The 23,397-nt window shown below is 38.5% G+C and overlaps 2 protein-coding genes across 2 annotated transcripts; both read right to left on the bottom strand.

Annotated features, from left to right (window-relative positions):
- Positions 1-997: 997 nt before the first annotated feature.
- On the bottom strand, positions 998-10,669 carry LOC127452495 (uncharacterized). The gene is given in 7 exon segments (XM_051717954.1): positions 998-2,083; positions 2,086-6,628; positions 6,736-6,917; positions 7,566-7,772; positions 8,091-8,251; positions 9,307-9,460; positions 10,612-10,669. Coding segments are annotated over 7 exon segments (6,315 nt in total). The 3' UTR covers positions 998-1,073.
- Positions 10,670-14,272: 3,603 nt separating this feature from the next.
- On the bottom strand, positions 14,273-18,249 carry LOC127452496 (patched domain-containing protein 3-like). The gene is made up of 4 exons (XM_051717955.1): positions 17,516-18,249; positions 16,633-16,760; positions 16,385-16,530; positions 14,273-16,303 (listed from the first exon to the last, which is right to left on the bottom strand). The coding sequence occupies exons 1-4, from the start codon at positions 18,206-18,208 to the stop codon at positions 14,526-14,528; spliced, it is 2,745 nt and encodes a 914-aa protein (XP_051573915.1). The 5' UTR covers positions 18,209-18,249; the 3' UTR covers positions 14,273-14,525.
- Between the last annotated feature and the right edge of the window lie 5,148 nt (positions 18,250-23,397).

Consider the following 23,397-nt stretch of genomic DNA (forward strand, 5'->3'; position numbering starts at 1 on the left):
GCAGGTCTCATTCAGCCTAAATCAGCCTTTGTGTATTCAGAAACGCTATTAATATATTACCATTTGTAGGTCATCATAAAGTAGCTCTAAATCGTGCATGAAGTTTAGTAATACTACTATAGTGATGAAACGAAAGGACTTACAGTAGGTTGCTTATGAAACAGGTCAATAGTCCTGTTGTAATATGAAGTTTATGCTTCAGTGCACTGTTCTCAAATCGTTCAGGACATTTATTGACACATTGAGGGACACATGCTTGAAAATATTTAATCAAACAGTTAATTGCAGGGTGAACACTAAATTGTTGTAATTGTAAGCCAAATGGTATTTAAAAAAATTGGTCAACACACAAAGCTTAATGTGCTTTATTTACTGATAATATTACAAAACACAAACACTTTCATGCATAGAGACATCTTTCTCTGACCAAAACTTATTGCAAAAGATATCTAACATGGTGATCTCACTTGCTAGAACAACAAAGATGCACTTACAAAAAGCTTACAGAACAAAAAGACTAAAGGGGAAAAAATGCCAAATTGTTTGTTCCAACATTTCTTTGCATCTTTTAGAAAATCAGTGACTATGATTACAATTAATTAGTTCAAACTGGAAAACACAGGTAAAACACCAAGTCCAGTAAGCAGTCTTTCACACAGCACCTTGCTTTGAAGAGTAAATATCAAAATAATCTGGTCTACTGGTTGTAGAGTTCCAGTAGGGGCCACCCAGAACTAACAGTTGCTGGAAAACCCATCCAAATGGGAAAGTTGTTTAAGCTCAAGTGTATTTACAAGGACTGTTTCTGTAATTAATGTAGTTTAAGTTAAGGAAGTTTTTCCCAACATGAAGTGGATCTGCTAAATGCCTTATTGATCAATATTAACTATCAGTGGACTTGATCAGAAAAAAGATACCCCCCACCCCTGATTTATGGGTGCAGATGGATATAAATGAATCCATGTCCAATTTACTTCATAAGTGTTATGCATTTCTGACTGTGAGTTTACAAAAAGGCCACTTTGGTGAAATGTTTACTATGGCTCTGTGTCCACAGTACATAAAATTCATCATTAAAGGTATGTGGATGTGTTCTCATCTTCGCTCTGATATTCTCCTGCACAATTCCCTTTCAGGATTTTACTGAGAGTTGACAGTGTACTGTTTGGATCCAGCAGAGTCACTAGAGGAATATTCACACATCTTTCCTTGAAGATCACATTCTGCAGAGTCATGGCTAACATTGAATCAATGCCCAAATCTAAGAGATGGATATCATCATTCAGTTCATCTATCTCAATGCCAATTGTTTCACTGATCATGTATCTTAAATATTCAAGCGGTGATGTGATGGGTTGCTCAGGTCTATCTATGGTCAGTCTGGCCTTCTTCATGGCTTCCTCTGTTAGTTTGAACAACCTTGCATTCAAAGACTTATTTTGACTGAGGACGTTGTTCCAGTTGTTTTTGAAATTGAATTTGCACACAACCTGTTGAGGTTTGTTGATCAAGAGGCATTGCTCAAGACATTCAAGAATTTCTGGGACTTCCAGTAGCATGATTCCCTTTGCCTCCAGAAATCTCTGGAAATGCACTTTGTTCAATAGTAGGCCAAGATTCAAAGCCCCCCAGTTGATAGACTGTCCAGAAAGCCCAAGGTTTCTGCGGTACTGACAGAAAGTGTCCATGAACGTATTAGCAGCAGCATAATTTGTCTGAGAGGCATTGCCAATGAAGGCGGAGATGGAGGAATAGCACACAAAGTAATCCAGATTGCAGTGTTTAGTAGCACGGTGAAGGTTGAGCACTCCATTCACCTTTGGTCTCATAACTTTCTCATAAAGAGATTTGTCAAGGTTTTCAATCAGCCCATCGTGTAGGACAACTGCACTGTGAAATACTCCTTTGATGGGACTGGATGGAAGCAATTTTCCAATGTTAGCAATGGCCTGTTGAACTTGCTCAAATAGTGAAACATCACACTGTAGAGATTTAATGACAGAACCACAATGATTGCTGACATTCTTTATCTCTTCTTGAATCTCAGGGTTTGGATTACTCCTAGACAAAATGACAATGTTCCCCCTCCTTTCTGTACAATGTATTTCACAGTCTCAAAGCCCAGCCCTGTGAGACCACCTGTGACAACATAGACAGCATTTTTCTGGAAAAGACTTTGTTTGGGCATCAACGGAATGTCAGACAGCTGGTTCTTGGGATCACTGTTCAGGACAATAATGGGCAGAATCTGGCATGTGAAGTATGATTCTGATTTATGTACAGAGAGAAGCTCACTGTCTTCAGGTTTCACTTTTTGAAAGGTTGTTGTGTCCAAAGCCAAGGACTTTCCACTCAAATGCATTGATTTTAGCCAGCGATACATTTTAGGCATCTGTACCTGCAGAGACCATTGCTGCATTATTTGAGACATGAAGAGAAAATGAATGTGGACTTTAACATTGGTCCCTCTGAAAGTTTTCGGATTATCAGGGAAGTTTGGCTGGTTGTCATAGACAAGAACAACGTCCTTGATGCCAGTGACATTGCTGGCTGTTTCAATAGTCTTCTCATTAAAAGGAGGAAAAAGGACTGCTCCGTCAACCTCACTAAGATCACAAGACATCTGATCAGCCTGTGTGCACACTCTTACATTCCAACCTGATCTGTTTGCTGTCGAAGTTAAGACTTTCACCAGTGCTGAGTCAGGAACAGTGGAGAAAATACCCAATTTCTTTGGTTGTTTCACTTTGGGTAAAGCTCCATTCAAGATCTCCCATGCCAGTAACATGTATGATACACAAGGAATGTCCTTCAGGAATGAAAGTTTTTTTGTTTTATAGCAAACGGCAGCTGGGAGAACAACTTTGGAGGTGGCAGCCACAGGGTAACATGACACAATGTGATCCCCAACTTTCAGTTTACCAACATCTTTACCAACAGCTGTGACAATCCCACTGCAGTCAAATGCTAGAAGCGTATGGTTCTGAGTTGTGTGCTTGTTCCAATACATTGTCTGGCCATACTTAAAGTCAGAAATGCTGACTGGAAAGTAGTCTGATGAATGCACACAGATTTTACTGAGGTGAACTTCAATACTTTCTCCTGGGATTGGTTCAAGGGATTTATCCATTTGAGTAGCTGACAAATTTGTCATTGTGTATGGATCAGATGTTTGCAGCATAAAGACATCATCATGCAACATATCACTGCTCCTTGCAGAGTTTTCCACAACTGGCAATGGAGTGTGGGTGATTTCAGGTTTGAGAATCTTACCATCCTTAACCACCAGCTCTGGATATTTGTCACAGGGGTACGATCTAAGGACCTTAGCCAATGCTGTGATGTCTTCGGATGAGACAGAGCCCAAGTCAATCAGCTGGAAGGTGAGTTCTGACAACTCGGCTGCACAGGCTCTAGTCATGCCTAACAGCACAAAGCCAGGACTGATATAGTCCACTAAACTCTCAGAGGACCTGTGAGTTATTACTCTGATAACGCCTGGGAATTTAATAACTTTGAGATATCCAGTGATCTTTCTGAAAATCTCACAACACCCTGCCATGCTGTCCAAGACACTCTCTGATTTGTATGGGGTTAGGTCTGCAACACCCCACATGAAAAAAATTTCCTGGAAGTTTTTCTTCACATTTGATATTTTCAGTTTTGACAAAACAGGTTCAAGTCCACATTCCAACAGTGTGTTGCTGTGTGAGGAAGATATATCTCTAGATGTTGGGTCCAAGTATATTTGCAAAGCTTTAGAGATCCCTACCTCATCAGAAAAGACCAATGCCTTGATTGATTTGTCAGGTGTGGCATCTTCAGAGATGATACTGAAGCTATTGTGGTACAAGTATTCCTCAACTACCCGATAATGACTTCCAAGCATTCTGATCTTCACATGCCTGAACTCAATCAAAACCTTGCCTTGTTTGTTGGTCAAGCAGCCACAAATTTCAAAATAATCTTCACCCACATGCATTGCTCTCAAATATACAACCATCTCCTCTTGCAGTGGTTCAAATACAGTCAGGCTACCTATTTGTGCAGGAAAAAGAGGTGTTGGTGAATGCCCTTGTATTATAGTTCCAGTAATACGCTGCATGACGTAATCAAAGACCACAGGATGAAGGTAATAGTCATGTAGCTGGGGCAATAATTCCTCTGGGATTCTCAGAAAAGATATACACTCCCTAAATTCTTCTCCACAATAAACATCTGCCTTGTTTCTGAAGACAGAGCCATACTCAAATCCTGCCTGATTAAGGTGCTTGTAGAGCTCCTCAGTACTCATTATGAAGTTGCATCTTTTGAAGACAGAGTCCAGGGAAATTAACTGCTCTTCAGGTACTCTGCCGGATTTGGCCTCTACTGTTCCTGATGCATAGATTGCAGAGGTAGACTGAATTTTGAAATTAAATGTTTTCTCTCTCGAATTGTCTGATGGATCCAGCTGTATTTTTATGTCTGGTGCATTCGGAGTGAATACGAATGGACTCTGAAATGTGATGCTGAGCTGCAGTGAACTGAGTGGAACCTTAGGTTTTACATATGCCATGACAGCTGCTAAACCCAACTCAGAATAAAATGCCCCTGGTATGATGGCGATGCCATTATGTTTGTGGTCCTGCAGGAAGGCGACTGAATCAGAGGATAAATCACAGTTGAACACTGGGCTGTCTGTACTCATTTGTGTAATTACTGGATGGTTTCTGATGGCACCAACCAACAGCAAAGTAGAAGGAAAGACATCTCTTCTCACACTGTCAAAGTGGTACCTCGGGAAGGGAATTGGTTCAGTTTCAAAACCTTTGTAGAACATTTCCCAGTCCACACTGACCCCGAGCTCAAACAGTTTTGACACATTAGCAAGCATTGTCTCATGATCTTTATCTGGTTGCACTGAGGAAAGCACAGTAAAGTTATTTCCCAGAGTCTCAGTGATGTACCTCTGCAGTGATCTTCTTGGACCAATTTCAACAAAGATCACATTCCTCTTGTTTTTAGCTGCTGACCTTACAGCTTGTTCAAATGCAACTGGCTCCCGGATATTTCTTGCCCAGTATTCACCAGTAATAAAATCTGAGGAACATGAACTTTCACCTGTCACTGTTGAGAACAATTCTGCCTCCAAACTGTGTGCCTGTAACGAGCCTATGCTCTCCTTCACACTTGATACAATGGGATCCATCTTGTGGCTGTGATATGCAGCAGGTACATCCAGAATGCGAAGGAACAGATCTTTTCCTCTGGCTGAGTTGCTCAAATTTTGATGCAATCTGTCAATATCATCTGCCTCTCCTGAGAGGGTGCATGACTGCGGGCTGTTGTAAGCAGCCAGACAAACCCTTCCTGAGTAAGATGGAAGGCTTTTCAAGACTTCAGACACAGCCATATTACTGACAACAAGCATTTTCCCTCCTGTCACAGTGCTTTGCAGAGAACTGCGATAGTGGATGACCTTTACTGCATCCTCAAGTGACAACAAACCAGAGCAATGAGCTGCAGCGGCCTCTCCAATGGAGTGCCCGAGAACAGCATCAGGACTTATGCCCCAGTGTTTCAGAAGATTGGCAAGAGCAACCTGAATAGCAAACAGGAGTGGCTGGACAATCTTTGGATCAGAGAAATCGTTATTGGTGTCAGATTCACTTTCCAGCCTCTCTATCAGGTTCAGACTTCTGTAGCTCTTCATCAGAGTTTCAATCTTAATGACTTCTTGTCTGAAAACAGGTTCCCTTTTGAGGAGCTGCTTGCACATACCACGATACGCCACACCATTTCCACAAAACACAAAAACTAACTTGGAGTCTGGCTTTGATGGTTTAAACTTTTTCTCCAGAGCAGAAGTCAGTCTCTCTTTTAGATCTGTCAAGGATGAGGTTTGAAAGACTTTCCTGTAATTGTGTTTCAAGTGACTTCTTCTACAGGCAGATGTGTATACTAAAGCCTGTAGATCTGATATGTTTTTTGCATTTATCTGTTTTGCAGTGTCTTCAATTATATTTGCAATGGACTTTTCCGAGGCTGCAGAGAGCACAAAATACTGATGTGATTTGCTGAGCTGAGCACTTGGTTTTTTTGACTGCACATGCTGTCTGACAATTGCATGTGCATTTGTTCCACCAAACCCAAAATTGTTGATTCCAGCAGCTCTAACTGCTTTGTGACTACTAACCCATTTCTCTGCTTTAGTGGGAATTTTTAGATTAAGAGATTTAGCATCTATGCTGGAGTTTTCTGCTGAGTAGAACACAGAAGGTACAAAGGTTTCATGTTTCATCATCAAGAGAACCTTTATAAGCCCAGCAACACCTGCTGCAGATTCTGTGTGTCCAATATTGCTCTTAACAGAACCAATGAGGAGAGGTCCTGACTCATGAGGTCTCATTTTGGCAATGACTTTTGAGATACTACCTGCCTCTATTGGATCTCCAACTGGAGTCCCAGTCCCATGAGCCTCAATGTACTGAACACTAGTCAGGTCAGTATCTTTTGAATAGATTTTTCTTAGCAGCTCCTCCTGCTGTAGCATGGATGGCTTGGTGATTGGGGTAACGGTGTGGCCATCTTGGTTAACTGCAGTTTTGCTGATGATGCCCCAAATATGATCGTGGTCTTGGAGAGCCTATCAGAATACAGATAACAAAGTTGTTGGTTGGAGTAGTTTTCAAATGGTGCATTTTATTATGTCTATGTGAGGCAAAATACTTTCATGAAATCATTTTTGTTTACTTTTTTCAAAGGCTTTAACAGAACAACTCCACAGCCTTCACCTCTCCCATAGCCATCTGCTTTGTTACTAAAGGGTTTACTGGTGCCATCAGGGGAGATCATCTTTGCCCTGGTGAGAGCCACAAAGACAGTTGGCTCTAATATGCAAGTCACACCTCCACACATGGCCATTTCACAGTCTCCTGTAGAACAGAAACAACCACACAAAAAGTTAGAGTATTGTAAAAGTGGTTGTTGGTGGTAGCCTAATGGCTAAAAGTAAGGCTGCAAACACAAATGTTCCAGGTTCTGTTCCAAGCACAAGCGATTAATAGCTCTTTCACATGACTTGCATCAACGTTCCCCAATACACTGAACTCTATGTTGTGAAACGTCAGCTTCAGCATTACCCTGTTTACTCCAAGCATTGTACCGAAATTTCAACTTTAACCCCGTTGCCACTGACCTTTCAAAGCGGCAGCCAGTGACTACCAGACAATTCAGATGACGTATCATTATTTGGGTGGTGCCAGCAGTAGAATCAAATCAAGATGTTTTTTTGTTTTCAAATTTCTTTATTTTTTGGGGGGGTAGGGGGGGGCAAGTAAATCTGAAATCCTGAATCCCACTATTTGCGGAAAGCCAGCAACAATCATTATTCTTGCAATTTCGTTTGGTGCTGCTAGTGTGCAGTAGTATTTAATCCAAAATATTCCTGTAAAGTAAAAATTCAGTATTTCAAGAGTACAATGTGACAATCCTTTATAATTAAGTAGTATTAGCATAAAGTGTTGGTTCTAAACTAAAGATAAATGTTCGTCCATAATTTATTTAATATTTTCAAAGACTACCTTGTCTTATGGCTTGACATGCAAAATGAAGGGCAACAAGTGATGAGGAACAGGCACAGTCAATGGAAATTGAGGGACCAGTAAAGTTGAATATGTAGGAGATGCGGTTAGCAGCTATGCTCATTGAGTAACCAGTAGCAGAAGAGTGGTTTATGAGTTTTGGGCTAATCTTCACACTGCCTATCTCAAAGTCTCTGTTCATAAGGCCTGAAAGAAAAAAGTTCATGTTAAACTAGGTGTTTGAAACAGTGATATATTATTATTATTATTTTGTTGTTGTCAATTTTAGAACATAATAATAAATGTCTTGAAATACCCCTGACACATATTTTTTTATTATTATTTACAATTCATGACATGATTGTCATGGCAAACATTTATTTTATCGTTCTTATTCCCTTTTGTAACATTAATTATGACACAAGTGCAATTGTTGAGACTGTGAGTATAATAATAAGCAATTCCAAAATCTTCAGACAATAAACAGCAATTTTACAGGGGGATGTATTAATTAGGTCATGTTACCTAAAAACACTCCTGTTCTAGTTCCACTGGCCTTTTCCATTGGCATTCCAGCATCCTCTAGTGCTCTGTATGTGCATTTCAGCAAAAGTTTGTGTTGAGGGTCCATGTTTATCAGTTCAGCTTCAGTGATGCCAAAGAACTTGTGGTCAAACTCATTTAAACTGCACAAGATAAAAAGATTAAGAATTATTGCTTTGGGAATATGGGTATGATAATAAAATTCATTTCAATGAATGTTTTGAAGCATTTACTTTATCATTTTGTATATTTAAGAATAAAATTAAAGAATTTGTATAATCCTATTTATATTATCGATCCCTTCAATAATTTCTGTATTCATTTTGTTTGTACATTTTAGTATTTGTTACATTTTATTTCTGTATTTTTCTTTTTTGCATTTATTTTCAATTTGATTTTATGTATTGCTCTGTGCATTTGACAATGAGGGACAAAGTATGTCTTTAGCCCCATTGGTTTATCGATGTCAGAGTGTGTAGTTGTGCCTAGTAACTTTTTGCCAGTTGTTTTGAATACAGCACTACTACAGTTATGATGGTATAGGTAAGCAATTGCATTTTCACCACATGGCTCAAATTAGTGGTGAGATATTTGTGAATTTCAATGACTTATCTATGACCTCATTGATTTGTTTCATTAAAAGAAAATCCTTCTTTTCTTAAAAAAAGTAAAAATCAAGGTTAATGTGAGGCACTTACTGTGGAAGTGAATGTGGCCAATGTTTAACGTTAAAATACTCACTGTTTCAAAAGTTTAGCCACAAGACATAAACAAAATGTGTTAACATGATTTTAGTGTGATAAAATCATTTACTAACCTTTTCTGTGTGAAGTTACCATGATATTGTAATGTCAACAAACCCTAAAACTGTCAAATGACTGTACAAATGACAATTTAAACGACAATACAGCTCAAATAATACACAAGTTTTAACAGAAGAATTGATGTAAGTGCTTTAATAAAATTATGAGCTTCACATTTCTGTGTTTAAACACTCCAAATTGGCCACATTCACTACAATTTTCAGTGACTCACTGTAACTCGATTTTTGCTTTTTTTTTTTTTTTTTTAAAGAAAAGGAGGAACGTCGAAATTAATTTTTGTGGTAATCAACTTTATGTCACAAATGCTGTCGATTGAGCTTAACTTGTATTGAATCCAGAACATTCATTTAAGGCAATACGATTTTAATTCTTACCCATCAATAAGTGCTGCTTTCGCTGTGCATGATCTTCCTGCCTTACTGTCATCTGGATCGTACCACATAGAGAGGTCAAACCTTTCATTTGGTATTTGCACTGCACAATTCTTTCCCTGAAGTAGGACCTTCCAGAAGTTTTCAAGTCCTTCACCTGAAACAGAATATAGATTTGGAAAAAGATATCTGAAACTGAAGTCCAAAGCTACTACTTATAAACTCAGCAAAAAAGAAATGTCCTCTCACTTTCAACTGCTTTTATTTTCAGCAAACTTAAAATGGGGGGGTGGGGTCAAAAGTAACAGTCAGTATCTGGTGTGGCCACCAGCTGCATTAAGTACTGCAGTGCATCTCCTCCTCATGGACTGCACATTTCTGGGGGGAATGGCCCTAGCCCTCACCCTTCGATCCAACAGGTCCTAGACGTGCTCAATGGGATTGAGATCCGGGCTCTTCTCTGTCCATGGCAGAACACTGACTTTCCTGTCTTGCAGGAAATCATGCACAGAACGAGCAGCGTGGCTGGTGGCATTGTCATGCTGGAGGGTCATGTCAGGATGAGCCTGCAGGAAGGGTACCACATGAGGGAGGAGGATGTCTTCCCTGTAACGCACAGCATTGAGATTGCCTGCAATGACAACAAGCTCAGTCCGATGATGCTGTGACACACCACCCCAGACCATGATGGACCCTCCACCTCCAAATCGATCCCGCTCCAGAGTTCAGGCCTCTGTGTAACGTTCATTCCTTTGACGATAAATGCCAGTCCGACCATCACCCCTGGTGAGACAAAACCGTGACTCGTCAGTGAAGAGCACTTTTTGCCAGTCCTGTCTGATCCAGCGAAGGTGGGTTTGTGCCCAGAGGCGATGTTGTTGCCGGTGATGTCTAGTAAGGACCTGCCTTACAACAGGCCTACAAGCCCTCAGTCCAGCCTCTCTCAGCCTATTGCGGACAGTCTGAGCACTGATGGAGGGATTGTTCCTGGTGTAACTCGGGGAGTTGTTGCTGTGACCTTACTTGCCTAACGTCTGTAAGCTGTTAGTGTCTTAACACAAGTGCATGTTCATTAATTGTTTATGGTTCATTGAATAAACATGGAAAACATTGTTTAAACCCTTTACAATAAAGATCTGTAAAGTTATTTGGATTTTTGCAAAATTATCTTTAATATACAGTGTCCTGAAAAAGGGACGTTTCTTTTTTTGCTGAGTTTAGTACACTGTCTAAAGTAACACAATAATAATTATAAAATTAGATTCATAATATTAATAAAATACTGCACACTGTTAAACAAACATTTACCTCCAGGAAAATGGCATCCAATGCCAACAACAGCAATATCTTCATCATCATCCATCATGCTTCATGAGTTGTGATTGCAGTTCAGCTAATTAGGGTATATTTGATAACATTTTTACATTTCTTTTATCAGACAACAATACATTAAACATTCAGAAAGTTTTTGATTTAATGATAAAACTCAAACAGAAATGCAAATCGCAAATCCTTTAACCAGTCAAATGAAATATATATTCCAACTTACCTAAACATCTGGGCTGTTGCCTTAATGGAAATGATCAGATGAAGTCTTGTCCACCTCATATATATGAAGTTCTAAAATGTGGTAATGATTGACCAGTATGACAGTGATTGGACAATCTGAAATGATCTTTTTTTGATCTGCCCAACTTCATGCCTTTTTTGTCTAAGAAGACTGTGTGCCATGTGACTACTTAGAGGCACATGGCATCATTCAAGTTCACAAAGCAAACACATCAGTGTGATTGTAATCTCTCTTTTACTTTAGACAAATCAATTCTAAATTCTCAAATGGTTTCTTTTTAGTAGATCTGCTCACATAAAAGGTTTTCGAAAGGAAATGTTAAGAATTTTAGCATTTTATTTGTAGAATTACTGTTGTTGGATATTAATATGCATATAATATGTTAATACTTATGGGATTAAAAGGTTATGAAATGTCTGGTATAGAATATCTGCATCACATAAGCCTACATTGCACTAACCAAAAATTAATGTATAAAACTTTGACCTCCTGTAAAAAGAAATAAAATCATAAAACATGACTTTCCGTTGTTCCATTGTAAAACCCTTGCTGATCATAATGCAGCTGATGGACAAGCAATGAGGAAGTTTTGAGCTTTGTTGTGGTAGAAACTTCTGTGATAACAGCTCTCATATAATAATGAAGGATTTCTGTTTACAGATTTAAAGATTTATGGTAAACTTTTTTTTTTTTTTTTTTTAAATGTGGTAATCCGCTTTAATTATATGGTATCACAATAAATGTGGCAGTTGTCTTTTATTATAAGCTGTTAGACATGGCTTTTATCTTAAATTATGGGCATTAAATATGCCATTTAAAGAAACCATTGTCTAACCATGTTCAACAATAACATTAAAAGACATCTTTAAATCTGAAATGCTCAAGGTTCAATATGAAAGAGGATTGCTTTTGTTTTATTTCCACTGTGATGGAAATGTTCTTGGAATCTAATTGAAGGAAATATGATGGTTATAAAGAACTCAGAAATGTCAAATATAATTCTCACATGATGTGAGCTTTCTCTGTTCTGCATTATTGTGTAATTACAGGGCAGAAGCTTTGATTTCTGGGCTCCATGACTGTACAGTATATTGCTCTGGTGGACAGTACACATGCTCTTATGTGATGTTGCTTTGCTCTAATCATTTTGTGGACCCACTAAATATTTAAATATTGTAAAATTTTATATTTCTCTTTCAGCAAAGTTATCTGATCTCTATTACTTTACCTCTTGATTTTTGTTGTATATTCATTAGCTTTCTTATTTGTGTTCTTCAATTATACTACTATATTCGGTCGAGTTTTTTATGGCTTATCATTGCTCTTAACTATTTTAGCTGAATTACATTGTGCGTGTGTGTGTGTATACAGGTTTAGCTATACTTTTCAAGTGTTGAAAATGTCCTCAGAAATACAATGAAATTGAGTTTAAAGTGGAAGTGAGAGAAGCTCGATTATACAACCCTGAGCTGGACACATGCACAGAGTGCGTGTACAGTGCTCTGCACATATGTCAATTGCTACAAAGTGTAATCGAGCTTCTCTCCTCAACACGCTAAGGAGACTGCAATGTCAAGTTTTATAGTGAAAAAGGAGTTACATTTTGGTCTGTTTCTCACCCAAAACTGATCATAATGCTTCAGATGACATGATTTAAACCACTCGATGGATGGATTATCTTTATGCAGCCTTTATGTCCTTTTTGGAGCTTGAAAGTTTAGACCCCATTGATGTACACATCATATTTCCCTCTTTGTTTGTGTTCAGTGGAAGAAAGAGTTTGAGAAAGGGTTGACATTCCTGAAACCAGCTGAATGAGGTATCTATGTTTGGATATCTATGGTTCCAAACCCATATGATTTTTCAGTCTTATGCAGAACACAAAAGGAAATGTTTACAGGAAAATCGTGGTCCGTCTTTTCAAAACAATGGCAGTAAATGACGCCTCACTTTTAAGCTTATAAAAGCACACAAAAGTTACAAAAAAAGTGGGCATGCGTCTTGTGCGTCATATTCCATGTCTTCTTAAGACATATGATAGGTTTGGTGAGAAACAACTCAGAATTTAAATCATTTTTGTGAAAATCGGTTGTGCGTTCATGAGCACTAAGATAGAAGCTCATTCACATTGGCTCGCATGTTCACGCGAGAACTTGAGTTGCTTAATGTTCTCTTTCACTCAAAAATGTAATGAATAATCATGATAAATGCTAAATAATCCAGATATAGCTCAGATGATAGATCATCATGCTAGTGATGTGAAGGTCCCAGGGAACGTGCATAGTGATGTATGTATACCTTTTAAGTTGCTTTAGATAAAGTGTCTGTTAAATAAATGCATGCAATACAAATGTGATATCTGATAATATATTTTATTTTGTATTTTAATAATATTTGCCATAGAAACTAAAGGTAAAATTATCCAGACATTAGTTTGTTGAAACTGGAAAAGTGGTAGGTGTACAAAATTACATAGAGCCAAAGGCCACCTTTAATCACTGGAAAGATTCATAGAAGATGATTAAAAATGCAAAACATATTCAAACTCTTAATTAAATGTATTTACAAAGTAAAATTTATTTACTAATAGGGCAAATAAAAAATAAAAAACCTGAATATGTACTCAGTACAAACACAGAGATCCCAATTGTTAAAAAAAGTTAATCTTTAGGATAGCTATGCTTTATTTAATAGTTAGTTCTCATCTTCTAGTTTGATTGTATAAGCAACTTTCTAGGAGTGCTGATATTTAGTATAACTGCACTGGGTTTCGCTGTTTGTATCACTCTGATTGTCTGTGTTCCAGGCTGTGCATTGCTTAGTGACTTATAAAGCTTTTGAAATTATTTTCATTGGCACAACAAAACAAAACAAACATACATCTTAAAGGTGCTGTAAGTGACTTTAGCGTTCTGAAGCTTTCATGTGACTGAGCCGTTGAATTGGCCACGCCACTCATTCCAAAACCCCACCCCCAAAGATCATTTTGAGACCAAAACCGAGCAGAAGAGCAGTATCGTTTGTTCCTGTGGCTGTCAAATTCAACAGTGCCACAATAGCGCATTAACTGACAAACATTATGAATCATAGCCTCATTGATCCACTTCAACTACAACACAACGAGAACGAGCAAAATGATTGACAGGTGAAAATCCTCAATGTCCACGGTCCACAGACACTTTTTTGTTTGCTGTTTACAAAGTCTACAGCTGTCACAGAGACCGGTGAGATATCTCAGGACAGCTATTTCATTAATATCTTTAAGGGACTGGGAACTTTTTTTGCATAATTTTCCATGAAAAAAATCGCTTACAGCACCTTAAACTGGCCAGATTTTGTCTCAATCATAAGTTACTCAATATTAACTTGTTGTATAAAAGCAATATAGTGCAGGTGGATGTTGCACACTGGTGGTGGTTGAAGAGAACCCGCTGTTCACTACGTGAAGCGCTTTGAGTGTAGAGTCAGAAAAGCGCTATATAAGTGTAACATTCATTTATAATCATGTCATTGTACTGAATATCAGCACTGCTTTGACTACCTACAGACAAGTCAGTTATTCTGATGTATTTAGTATAGCACTCTTGCTCCTGTGACATTGCTTAAACTGAGAATGATGGAACATTGGGTAATATTAAATAGAAAATTATACTCAGTAACAATCAAAATCAATAGAACCACAATTCGTCAGCTGTGTTGTCAGACTCATCACTGTTGCTATTTGCTGATTCTTACTGTCATTATCGGGAGATTGAATTGTACGCTGTCGATCATTTTCAATTTTGGCACTAGCCATCATTATTGGTGCAACTTGCTGATTTTTTCTGTTGCAGTTCTCAGATTGGACTTCACTCAGTGTATTCTTTTCTTGTTTAGTACAAGACATCTGGCCACAAATGCCAAAGAAGGTAAGAAACACAGGTATGAAAACGATCCCATGGATGGCTCCAAACATGATGACTAAGAACATGATTTTAAAGAAGGTTCTGAAGATGTAGCTTTTCGCGGCTGCAAGCACAACTACACCTGCAATAGTGGACACTGCACCTTGTAATATTGGATAACCCAGTTTATAGATGGCATCTAAGGCTTTCTCATTTACTGAGGGTTTTTCACTGGACACAAAAGCATAGGAAATGTGAGCAGAGAAGTCCACCGAAAATCCAATGCAAATAACAAGATTAATCATAGATATTGAGTCTAAACTAACATCCCATAATGCCATAAAACCAGCCACACCCACAATAACAGATGCAATGGCAAATGTGACCCAGAGAGAACATAGAGGATTTGGGATCAACAGGAGTGAAACCACTAACATTGCACATGTAGCAGCTACTACATTTTGGATTGTATTGGTGACAATGACAGCATATTGGTCAAAGTAGATAAATGCAGGGTGGTACACTGTTAGGTCAATGGGTGTCTGAACCTTTCCACATTGTTCTGCTGTTTCTCTGAATGCATTCAGCATGTCCTTCTCATCTACAGCTGTGCTGATGTTCACTGTCTGAATGAACATGCGCGATGCACGAATTTCATTGTTAGTGAAGTTGACATCTTGACTAAAACCAGAAACACCAAGAAAGTAATTTAAATGTCTTTTGAATTGCGTTTCATCATCTAAATTTAAATTTAAATTCTTTCCATAGTTCATGTATGCATGAAACCACGAAATAGGTGAAATGTCTGAATCTTTAGAAACCATTGACAGATTCTGAAAATTTTCCAAACACAGGTCAAGATTTTGTCGTGCAGTTGAATTCCAGTACTGAAAATTTTCATCAGTCATAACTAACATGACATTGGGGCCATAAGCAGAAAAAAATGTATCTTCATCATCATAGTAACTACCAACATATGAGCCATCTGCTGCTAAATTTTTCAGATCAAGTCCCTCCTTAATTTGGAAGCATCCGTAGATGCTGACGGCCAAATATCCAGCATAGAACAAACACACAAACATCTTTACCCATGTCTTTGTCAGAAAAGGCCCGTAATGGTTTTTAAAGAATAAATCCATTGGCATTTCCAAATCAGTGCCAGTATCTTTATCATAAGCTCCACCAACACAACAAATATTACCAGTAGCATCATCATCATCACTGGCTTTTGGGACTTCCATGCAGGTCAACCAATGTTTATTACCCTTCTCTCGTCTTCCATTCAGAGCAAGACAGGCGCCAAAGAATGTGATGTTGAAGATGTAACAGAACAGAATCGTTGTACTTGTGTACATGCAGAAAGACTGTACTGAGCGAAACGGAGTCAAGAGACCAATGTAGAAAGAGAGCACATCTGTCAGTGTGGTGATGGTGATGGAAACAGCGGCCTCTTTATATGTTTCTGCTAAGCGATCCTCAACTTCATCATAAACTTTTGTCTTCTGCCAGCAGGAGATCATAATGAACATATCATCAACTCCAATACCTGCAGGAAAGCAGAGAATGTAAACCTGTAAATGTCAACTATGAGTCACTTACTATAGGGGATGAAGTGAATTGAATTTACCAAGAATGAGAAAGGGGGCTGTGGCCACTGTCATGGCAAAAGGCATTTCACAGAAGAGCAGCAATCCAAAACTGGCAAGAACAGCCATACCAGCAGAGAGTACACCAGACATGGCAACCCACACCTTGGTTCTTACACAGTCTAACCTAGGAGAAGAAGAGATATACTTTATGGATAAATATTTAAATTTCAACTTGCATGTGGTCAAATTTCCCTAAATAATCTACTTTTCTTTAAATGCTTGGTACCTCAGACAAGAAAGAATTGAAATATTAACAGCCAGGCAATAGGTAATGGAGAAGAAGGGGATCACCGAGTCTGAATTGGCTTCTAACTCCTCCTGTCTTGATACTGATGTGAAGTAAGACACATGCACCTGTAGAAATGAAAAAAAAATCATCACAGAATTCTGTTTAGTTTAGTTACTAGACACAAAAATATGCTTTTCACATGGTTACAGTACAGAAAAAAATGCCACTTTATAAGGACATGATGAACAAGCAAGCGATATGGATACATTTCCTAACTTAAAATGAATAAAAACATCAAATAGTCAAAGTATATGCTTGCAGTGCTCGTAATGTTGAAACCAGTGTTGGGTAAGTTACTCAAAAATAATAATCAACAAATAACTGCAATCAGATTACATTGCTGGTTACTTTGTTGAAAAAGTAATCACATTACAACTATTTTACTTTTCAGTTATGTCTATATTTCCTCCTTGTTCATTGTTGCACACGTCTCTGCCTTGCAATGACATGTGAGGGGTCATACACCCTTCATTTATCATAGAAATGCAGAGACGTACAATACAAATGAACATAATTCATGTTTAAAATGTATTCTACATGAATACCATTCTAGAAATATGTGATACCCTAGCAATGTTCTTAAAAGTAATTAAATTAATTGAAAGTTAGTAACTGTAATTTGATTACATGAATTTAAAATGTAATGTGTTACACTACTTTTTGACCAAAAACTAATAGATACTGCAGCAAATAATTTCTTTATAATCCGATTACACCCAACACTTGTTTTATCACAAATGTCTTGTTCTTTCACAAAAAAAGTTATGTATTAGAAATATACTATGTGTAAAGATATAACTCAACCATCATATTTACTTACCACTTTCATCTCTGTGTAGTTTGAGAAGAATTTAAGAAAACCATCTAGCCATTCAGAGTTCTCCTTTGTCTTCTCCTCTTTTAAAAAATAAAAAAGTCTGATTGCTTTTGCACTGGTTATCTCTGAGCTTCCTGCCTTTAGCTCAACACCACCGATACTTGTTCCTAAAAATGTGCCATTATGTATGGGATAACTAATAGCTGTTGAAACTACTTCATTTGGTTTGTTATTTATGATGTCTAAAACAGCATTTGTCATACAGTTTCCATTTATTTTGGCACAAAGGCTTGTGAAATTGTTTCCTGTCTTAATACTTTTGACATGTCTGTCTAGCTCAATAATGTCATCAAAAGCTGCTTCAGTCAGTATGTTTCCTCCCTGTAAGTCTGTAATGATCAAAGATGCAAAAGTTCCTTCAGACGAAAGTCGCAGGTGAGAAAATTCTTCAGATTGAGGGAAATATTCCTCTACAATCTTCCTCTCCATCTTGGCAGGTCCATTTACAGGTGTGAACTGGTCTTCGATATCATTTGCCTGCCTCTCATTAAGAAATATAAAACCAGCTCCAAGAGCTGCAGCTACATATAAAGCTAATAGAAGAAACACGCATGGATATCTACCAATAACACGACCAAGCTTTTCAAAGGCCAGAGACAGAGGCCTCTCAATGCAGTTAGTTTTACACTTCAACATCCTCCAAAGACACTCCAGCAGTCTTGAATGAATCTGTTGCCTTCTCACGAGCTCCCACAACAGTCACTGTCTACATCAAGTGAATGTTGACATAACTTGTTTGCTTGGCTGAACAGGTTACTTATTAACAAGCTTCAACACCTTTTTGATATATGCTTGGAAGATAATAATCGTTTCTGACATGTGTGCCACCAAAACAGTATGCACATAACAATAAAGTTAAATATGAACTTATTTAAATGTGCTTTTTTAGATACATATTTTAGATTGTGATTGCTAAGATCTCTGAATGCCACCTTTCATCACACACACGTGTTTGAATCCTTGTGAACTTCAGAGAAAATGTTTGTTTCATTCGCATGTTTTGCGAGAAGATAAGCCTCTAAACACTAAAGAGAGGTAACATACAGTAGAGACTTTGTAATGCAGAAGACTCTTCTTCAAAATGAGCTGTGAAAAATAAAAAATCAGAGACTGACACTTGGTCCATTGGTCTCTTCCACCTGAGAGAGCCCCTCCCTGGTACAACATTGAACAAGCAGTCCTTGCCCCAATCTCACCATTGCAAAGTCTTTCTATCAAATTGCCTAGAGAAGTAAAAATGCATCCCATCATTTCACACTTACATGCAGTATGGACAAAGGTTTCCCATATGTTCAATTTTGAAACTTACCTAAATGTTTCTTTAACCATAAGGCTGAACCCCAAATTGTATGTATTAACAAGTTCTGTTGTAAATTGTTAACTTAAATGTAGCTAATTAATGTTAAGTAATAAGAATTACTATTATTGTGTTTGAAATAATGGGAATTGTATACTTGCTGTTATGAGTCTTTACGAAGGGGGGCACCAATAATCCTCTCAGCATTCCTGACTGTCCATTGTAGTTTCCTTCTGTCTGATTTGGTGGCTGATCCAAACTGGGGGAATTTCTCCTGAAGTCCACTATCATCTCCACTGTTTTGAGCGTGTTCAGCTCAAGGTTGTTGTGATCGCACCAGACAGCCAGCTGATCAACCTCCCGTCTGTATGCAGACTCTTAACCGTTGCGGATGAGGCAGATGACCGTGGTGTCATCTGCAAATTTCAGGAGCTTGACAGTGGGGTCTTTTACAGTGCAGTCATTCGTGTACAGGGAGAAGAGCAGTGGAGAGAGAATGCATCCCTGAAGTGCACCAGTGCTAATAGTGAGGGTCCCGGATGTGAGTTTCCCCAGTCTCACTAGCTGCTGCCTATCAGTCAGAAAGCTGGTGATCCATGGACAGATTGGGGTGGGCATGGAGAGCTGGGTCAGAGAAGATTAGGCATGATGGTATTGAAGGCTGAACTGAAGTCCACAAATTGGATCCTTGCATAAGTCCCAGGTCTGTCGAGGTGTTGCAGGATATAATGCAGTCCCATATTGACAGCATTATCCACAGACCTGATTGCTCGGTAAGCAAAGTGAAGAGGGTCCAGCAGGGGTCCAGTGATATCCTTCAGGTAGGCTAAAACCAGTTCATGACCACAGACATGAGAGCGACAGGTCTGTAGTCATTAAGTCCTGTGATTTTGGGTTTTCTGGGGACCGGAATGATGGAGGAGCATTTGAAGCAGCAGAGAAATTCACACTGCTCCAGTGATCTATTGAAGATCTGTGTGAAGATGGGGGGCCAGTTGGTCAGTGAAGACTTTCAGACAGGCAGGTGAATCACCATCTGGGCCTGAAGCTTTCTCAGTCTTTTGTTTCCGAAAGACCCGGCACACATCCTCCTCACAGATTATAAATGCAGATTGAGTAGCGGGGTGGGGGGGAGTGTGGTTCCAGGAGGTGTTGGTGTGTGAGTGAAGTGAAGATCAGAGCGGGGGAGGAGTGTGAGACTGGGCTTTTCAAACCTGCAGTAAAATACATTCAGTTCATTAACCATTAGTTGACTTTCTACAGAGCTAGGAGGAGGTGTCTTGTACTTGGCGATGCTTTTTAGGCTTTTCCACATAGATGCAGGATTGTTGACTGAAAACTGTTTTTTCAGCTTTTCAGAGTAGCTACTTTTAGCCACTCTGATTTCCTTAGTAAGTGTGTTCCTGGCCTGGTTATGCAATGTTTTATCCCCACTTCTGTAAGCATCCTCTTTGGCATGATGAAGCTGTCTGAGTTTTCCTGTAAACCATGGTTTATCGTTATTAGGGGTGCAAATAATATCAAACAAAAGATGCTTTTGGTTATTATTTACACTTTGTGTAAGTAGCTTGTATTGCTGTTTGCACTTAGTGCAAATAGCCTCTGCCTAAAAAAATAATGGGCGCTGGGGCTAATTGTCACACTTTTTACTCCAGTGAATATTTCTCAGGCTAGGTATATTTTTGAAGTCAATTTTTGCATATTCATCACCTAGCAGGGTTTTGAACTATGTGTTTGAAAACAACATACAAAACCATTGCTAGAGAAAACACACATTTGCGCAACTGGCCTTTTGACTCCAAATCCTATTGTTACTGAGATATAGCCCTGCCCTTACAAAAATTGAGAGTTCTGGAAAACTTGCAGCAAATTTGCTACAAATTTGCCATGTAATGTTTTCAAATGCAAATGAGCTTTGCAACAAACTCTTCATTGTCGCTGCAAATACAGGGAGCCCCTTACCTAACCCTTTCCCTAACCTTATAGTGATGGGTCGTTCATTAACGATTTGTTCATTTTGAACGAATCTTTTATGTGACTCAGTAGAACGAGTTGTCTCAGAGTGTGATTCATTCATTTTGTAAAACTTTTTTCTTTTTTTTTTCTAAAGTGCCATCTCAAATTACATTTGTATCAAACAATACATTGTTCACTGCATCACAGTTATACTACTCTCTGGACAGAAAAGGAAAAACAGTCAACATAAACAGAGTGAACAACTAAATCAGAAATTAATCTCTTCAATCAGTAACCTGTAATCTGCCAAATAAACACCAGTCGGCGCCATTCTCTTCAAAATGACCAGAACACAACTTGCATGTACATTACAAAGAGGTTTAATGCCCGGCATACATTTCAGAAACAAGTCACATGCAAGTGTGAGGCATACATGTTAAAAATGAAACAGAAGACGTTTAACTGCAGTTCACATTACAGATATACTCATCTCTCTTATGTCTCAACTTTATTTATGATACATTATTCATGTTTTAACTGTTATTTCATGCATATTGTTGTGTCCACTCATGGAGTGAGCAATGTGGCATTAAGGCCCCAACACACTTATAAAGAAGTTCTCCTTTTTTCAGAGGTAAAAAGAAGGATGAAACAGCTGAGCAACGACATACTGTTTGCGAACATTCAGACAACCGCCACGCTTCTGAGGGAGGCATATAAAGGAGCATTTAAATCTGAGGACACTCAAGACTACATGTAAAACATAAACTAATATGACTTTAAAATGTGTTATCAATGACTTAATGTCTCATTCTGTGAGTAGAATTCACCCAATATCAGTAAAAGAAGCTGTTTTAGCCACTCGATGATGATTTAAAGTGATATATATGCAGTATAATGTGTAATTTGTAATGTTTACCTTTAAAATTAATGGCGCTAATGTGTTAACATGCTATACGCGGCCATAATATGCGCTGATTACACTCTGTTATTGTAATTTATGATGACACTGAAACTATTTCAAAGATGAGTGTGTAACAGAGTGTTATTGGGCAGAATGCAGACAAAAGAATGATGATCGGCAAATCTTACTTTGGGCGGATGTGTGAATGACTTTCAGCAGCAGATGGCACATGTGTGAATGGGCACTGAAAAGTATTTGAGTCTTCGTCGAGTCTGACGAAGCATGCGTGGCCTGAGGTGAAATAAAACTTTGTATACATCTGCTCCAGATACTGTATCCTCTTTTTTTAATAATTATTCATTATGTTGGCTTGAGAAAGCCAACATACTGATATTCCATTTAAACTTATTATTATTCTTCCGAGACTAACATTTCTGACTCTAACTCCTCCTAGAGCTTTTAAGCTACATGCACCAAACTCGCCACAGACCTTCAGACTGGTCTGACTCGGATTGCTATATCTTTTCTAACTGATCGGACTTCCGGTATTCCTGAATCGGACTTCCGAACAGGACATATTTTAAATTGACTCCCATTCAAGTTGTGAAAACTTTTCCCTGTAAAAACTCCTTTAGAGGATTCAATCTATTTACAATCACTCCACCACTCATACTTTCTATCTATCACTCCATCACTTTCTTTTTCTATCTTTACATCACTCTTTTTATTCTTTCTTTCACTCTATTACTTTAACACCCTAGCAACTGCATACAACCTAGCAACCATTTAGTGCACCCTAGCAACCAAAACCCATTGACTGCCATTCAAAATGGCTTAGATGGATATCTCCTGATCAGAATGTCCTACAGACATGAGAGTTGACTTGTTTGAATTGGGTGAGCAATCAGTCTTCAAGTATCATCATGGAAACTACTTAGCCACGCCCTAGCAACCATTTAGAGCACCCTAGCAACCAAACCACATTGACATTCATTTAAAATCGCTTAGATGGGTATCTTAGGATAAGAATGTTGTAGAGTCTTCATTGTTAGCTTGTATGACTCAGGACAGAAAGCAGCCTTCTTGGTATCACACTGGCAACTGCCTAACAACCAGATGGGGTTACCCTAGCAACCAAGTAACAAATAACATATCTCTGCACCAGAACATCATAGAGACTTCCGGGTTGACTTATTTCACTCAGGATGGCAAGGAGCGATGTTAAGTATCACCTTGGTAACTGCCTAGCAACCAGATGGGGTTACCCTAGCAACCAAGTAAAAAATCACATATCTCTGCACCAGAACATCGTTGAGACTTCCAGGTTGACTTATTTCATTCAGGATGGCAAGAAGCCATGTTAAGTATCACCTTGTTAACTGCCTAGCAACCAGATGGGGTTACCCTAGCAACCAAGTAACAAATCACATATCTCTGAACCAGAACATCATAGAGACTTCCAGGTTGAATTATTTCACTCAGGATTGCAAGGAGGCTTGATAAGTATCACTAACTGCATAGCAACCAGATGGGGTTACCCTAGCAACCAAGTAATAAATAACATATCTCTGCACCAGAACATCGTTGAGACTTCCGGGTTGACTTATTTCATTCAAGATGGCAAGGAGCCATGTTAAGTATCACCTTGTTAACTGCCTAGCAACCAGA

Source organism: Myxocyprinus asiaticus, chromosome 15, assembly GCF_019703515.2.
Source record: "Myxocyprinus asiaticus isolate MX2 ecotype Aquarium Trade chromosome 15, UBuf_Myxa_2, whole genome shotgun sequence".
NCBI classification, from domain to species: domain Eukaryota; kingdom Metazoa; phylum Chordata; class Actinopteri; order Cypriniformes; family Catostomidae; genus Myxocyprinus; species Myxocyprinus asiaticus.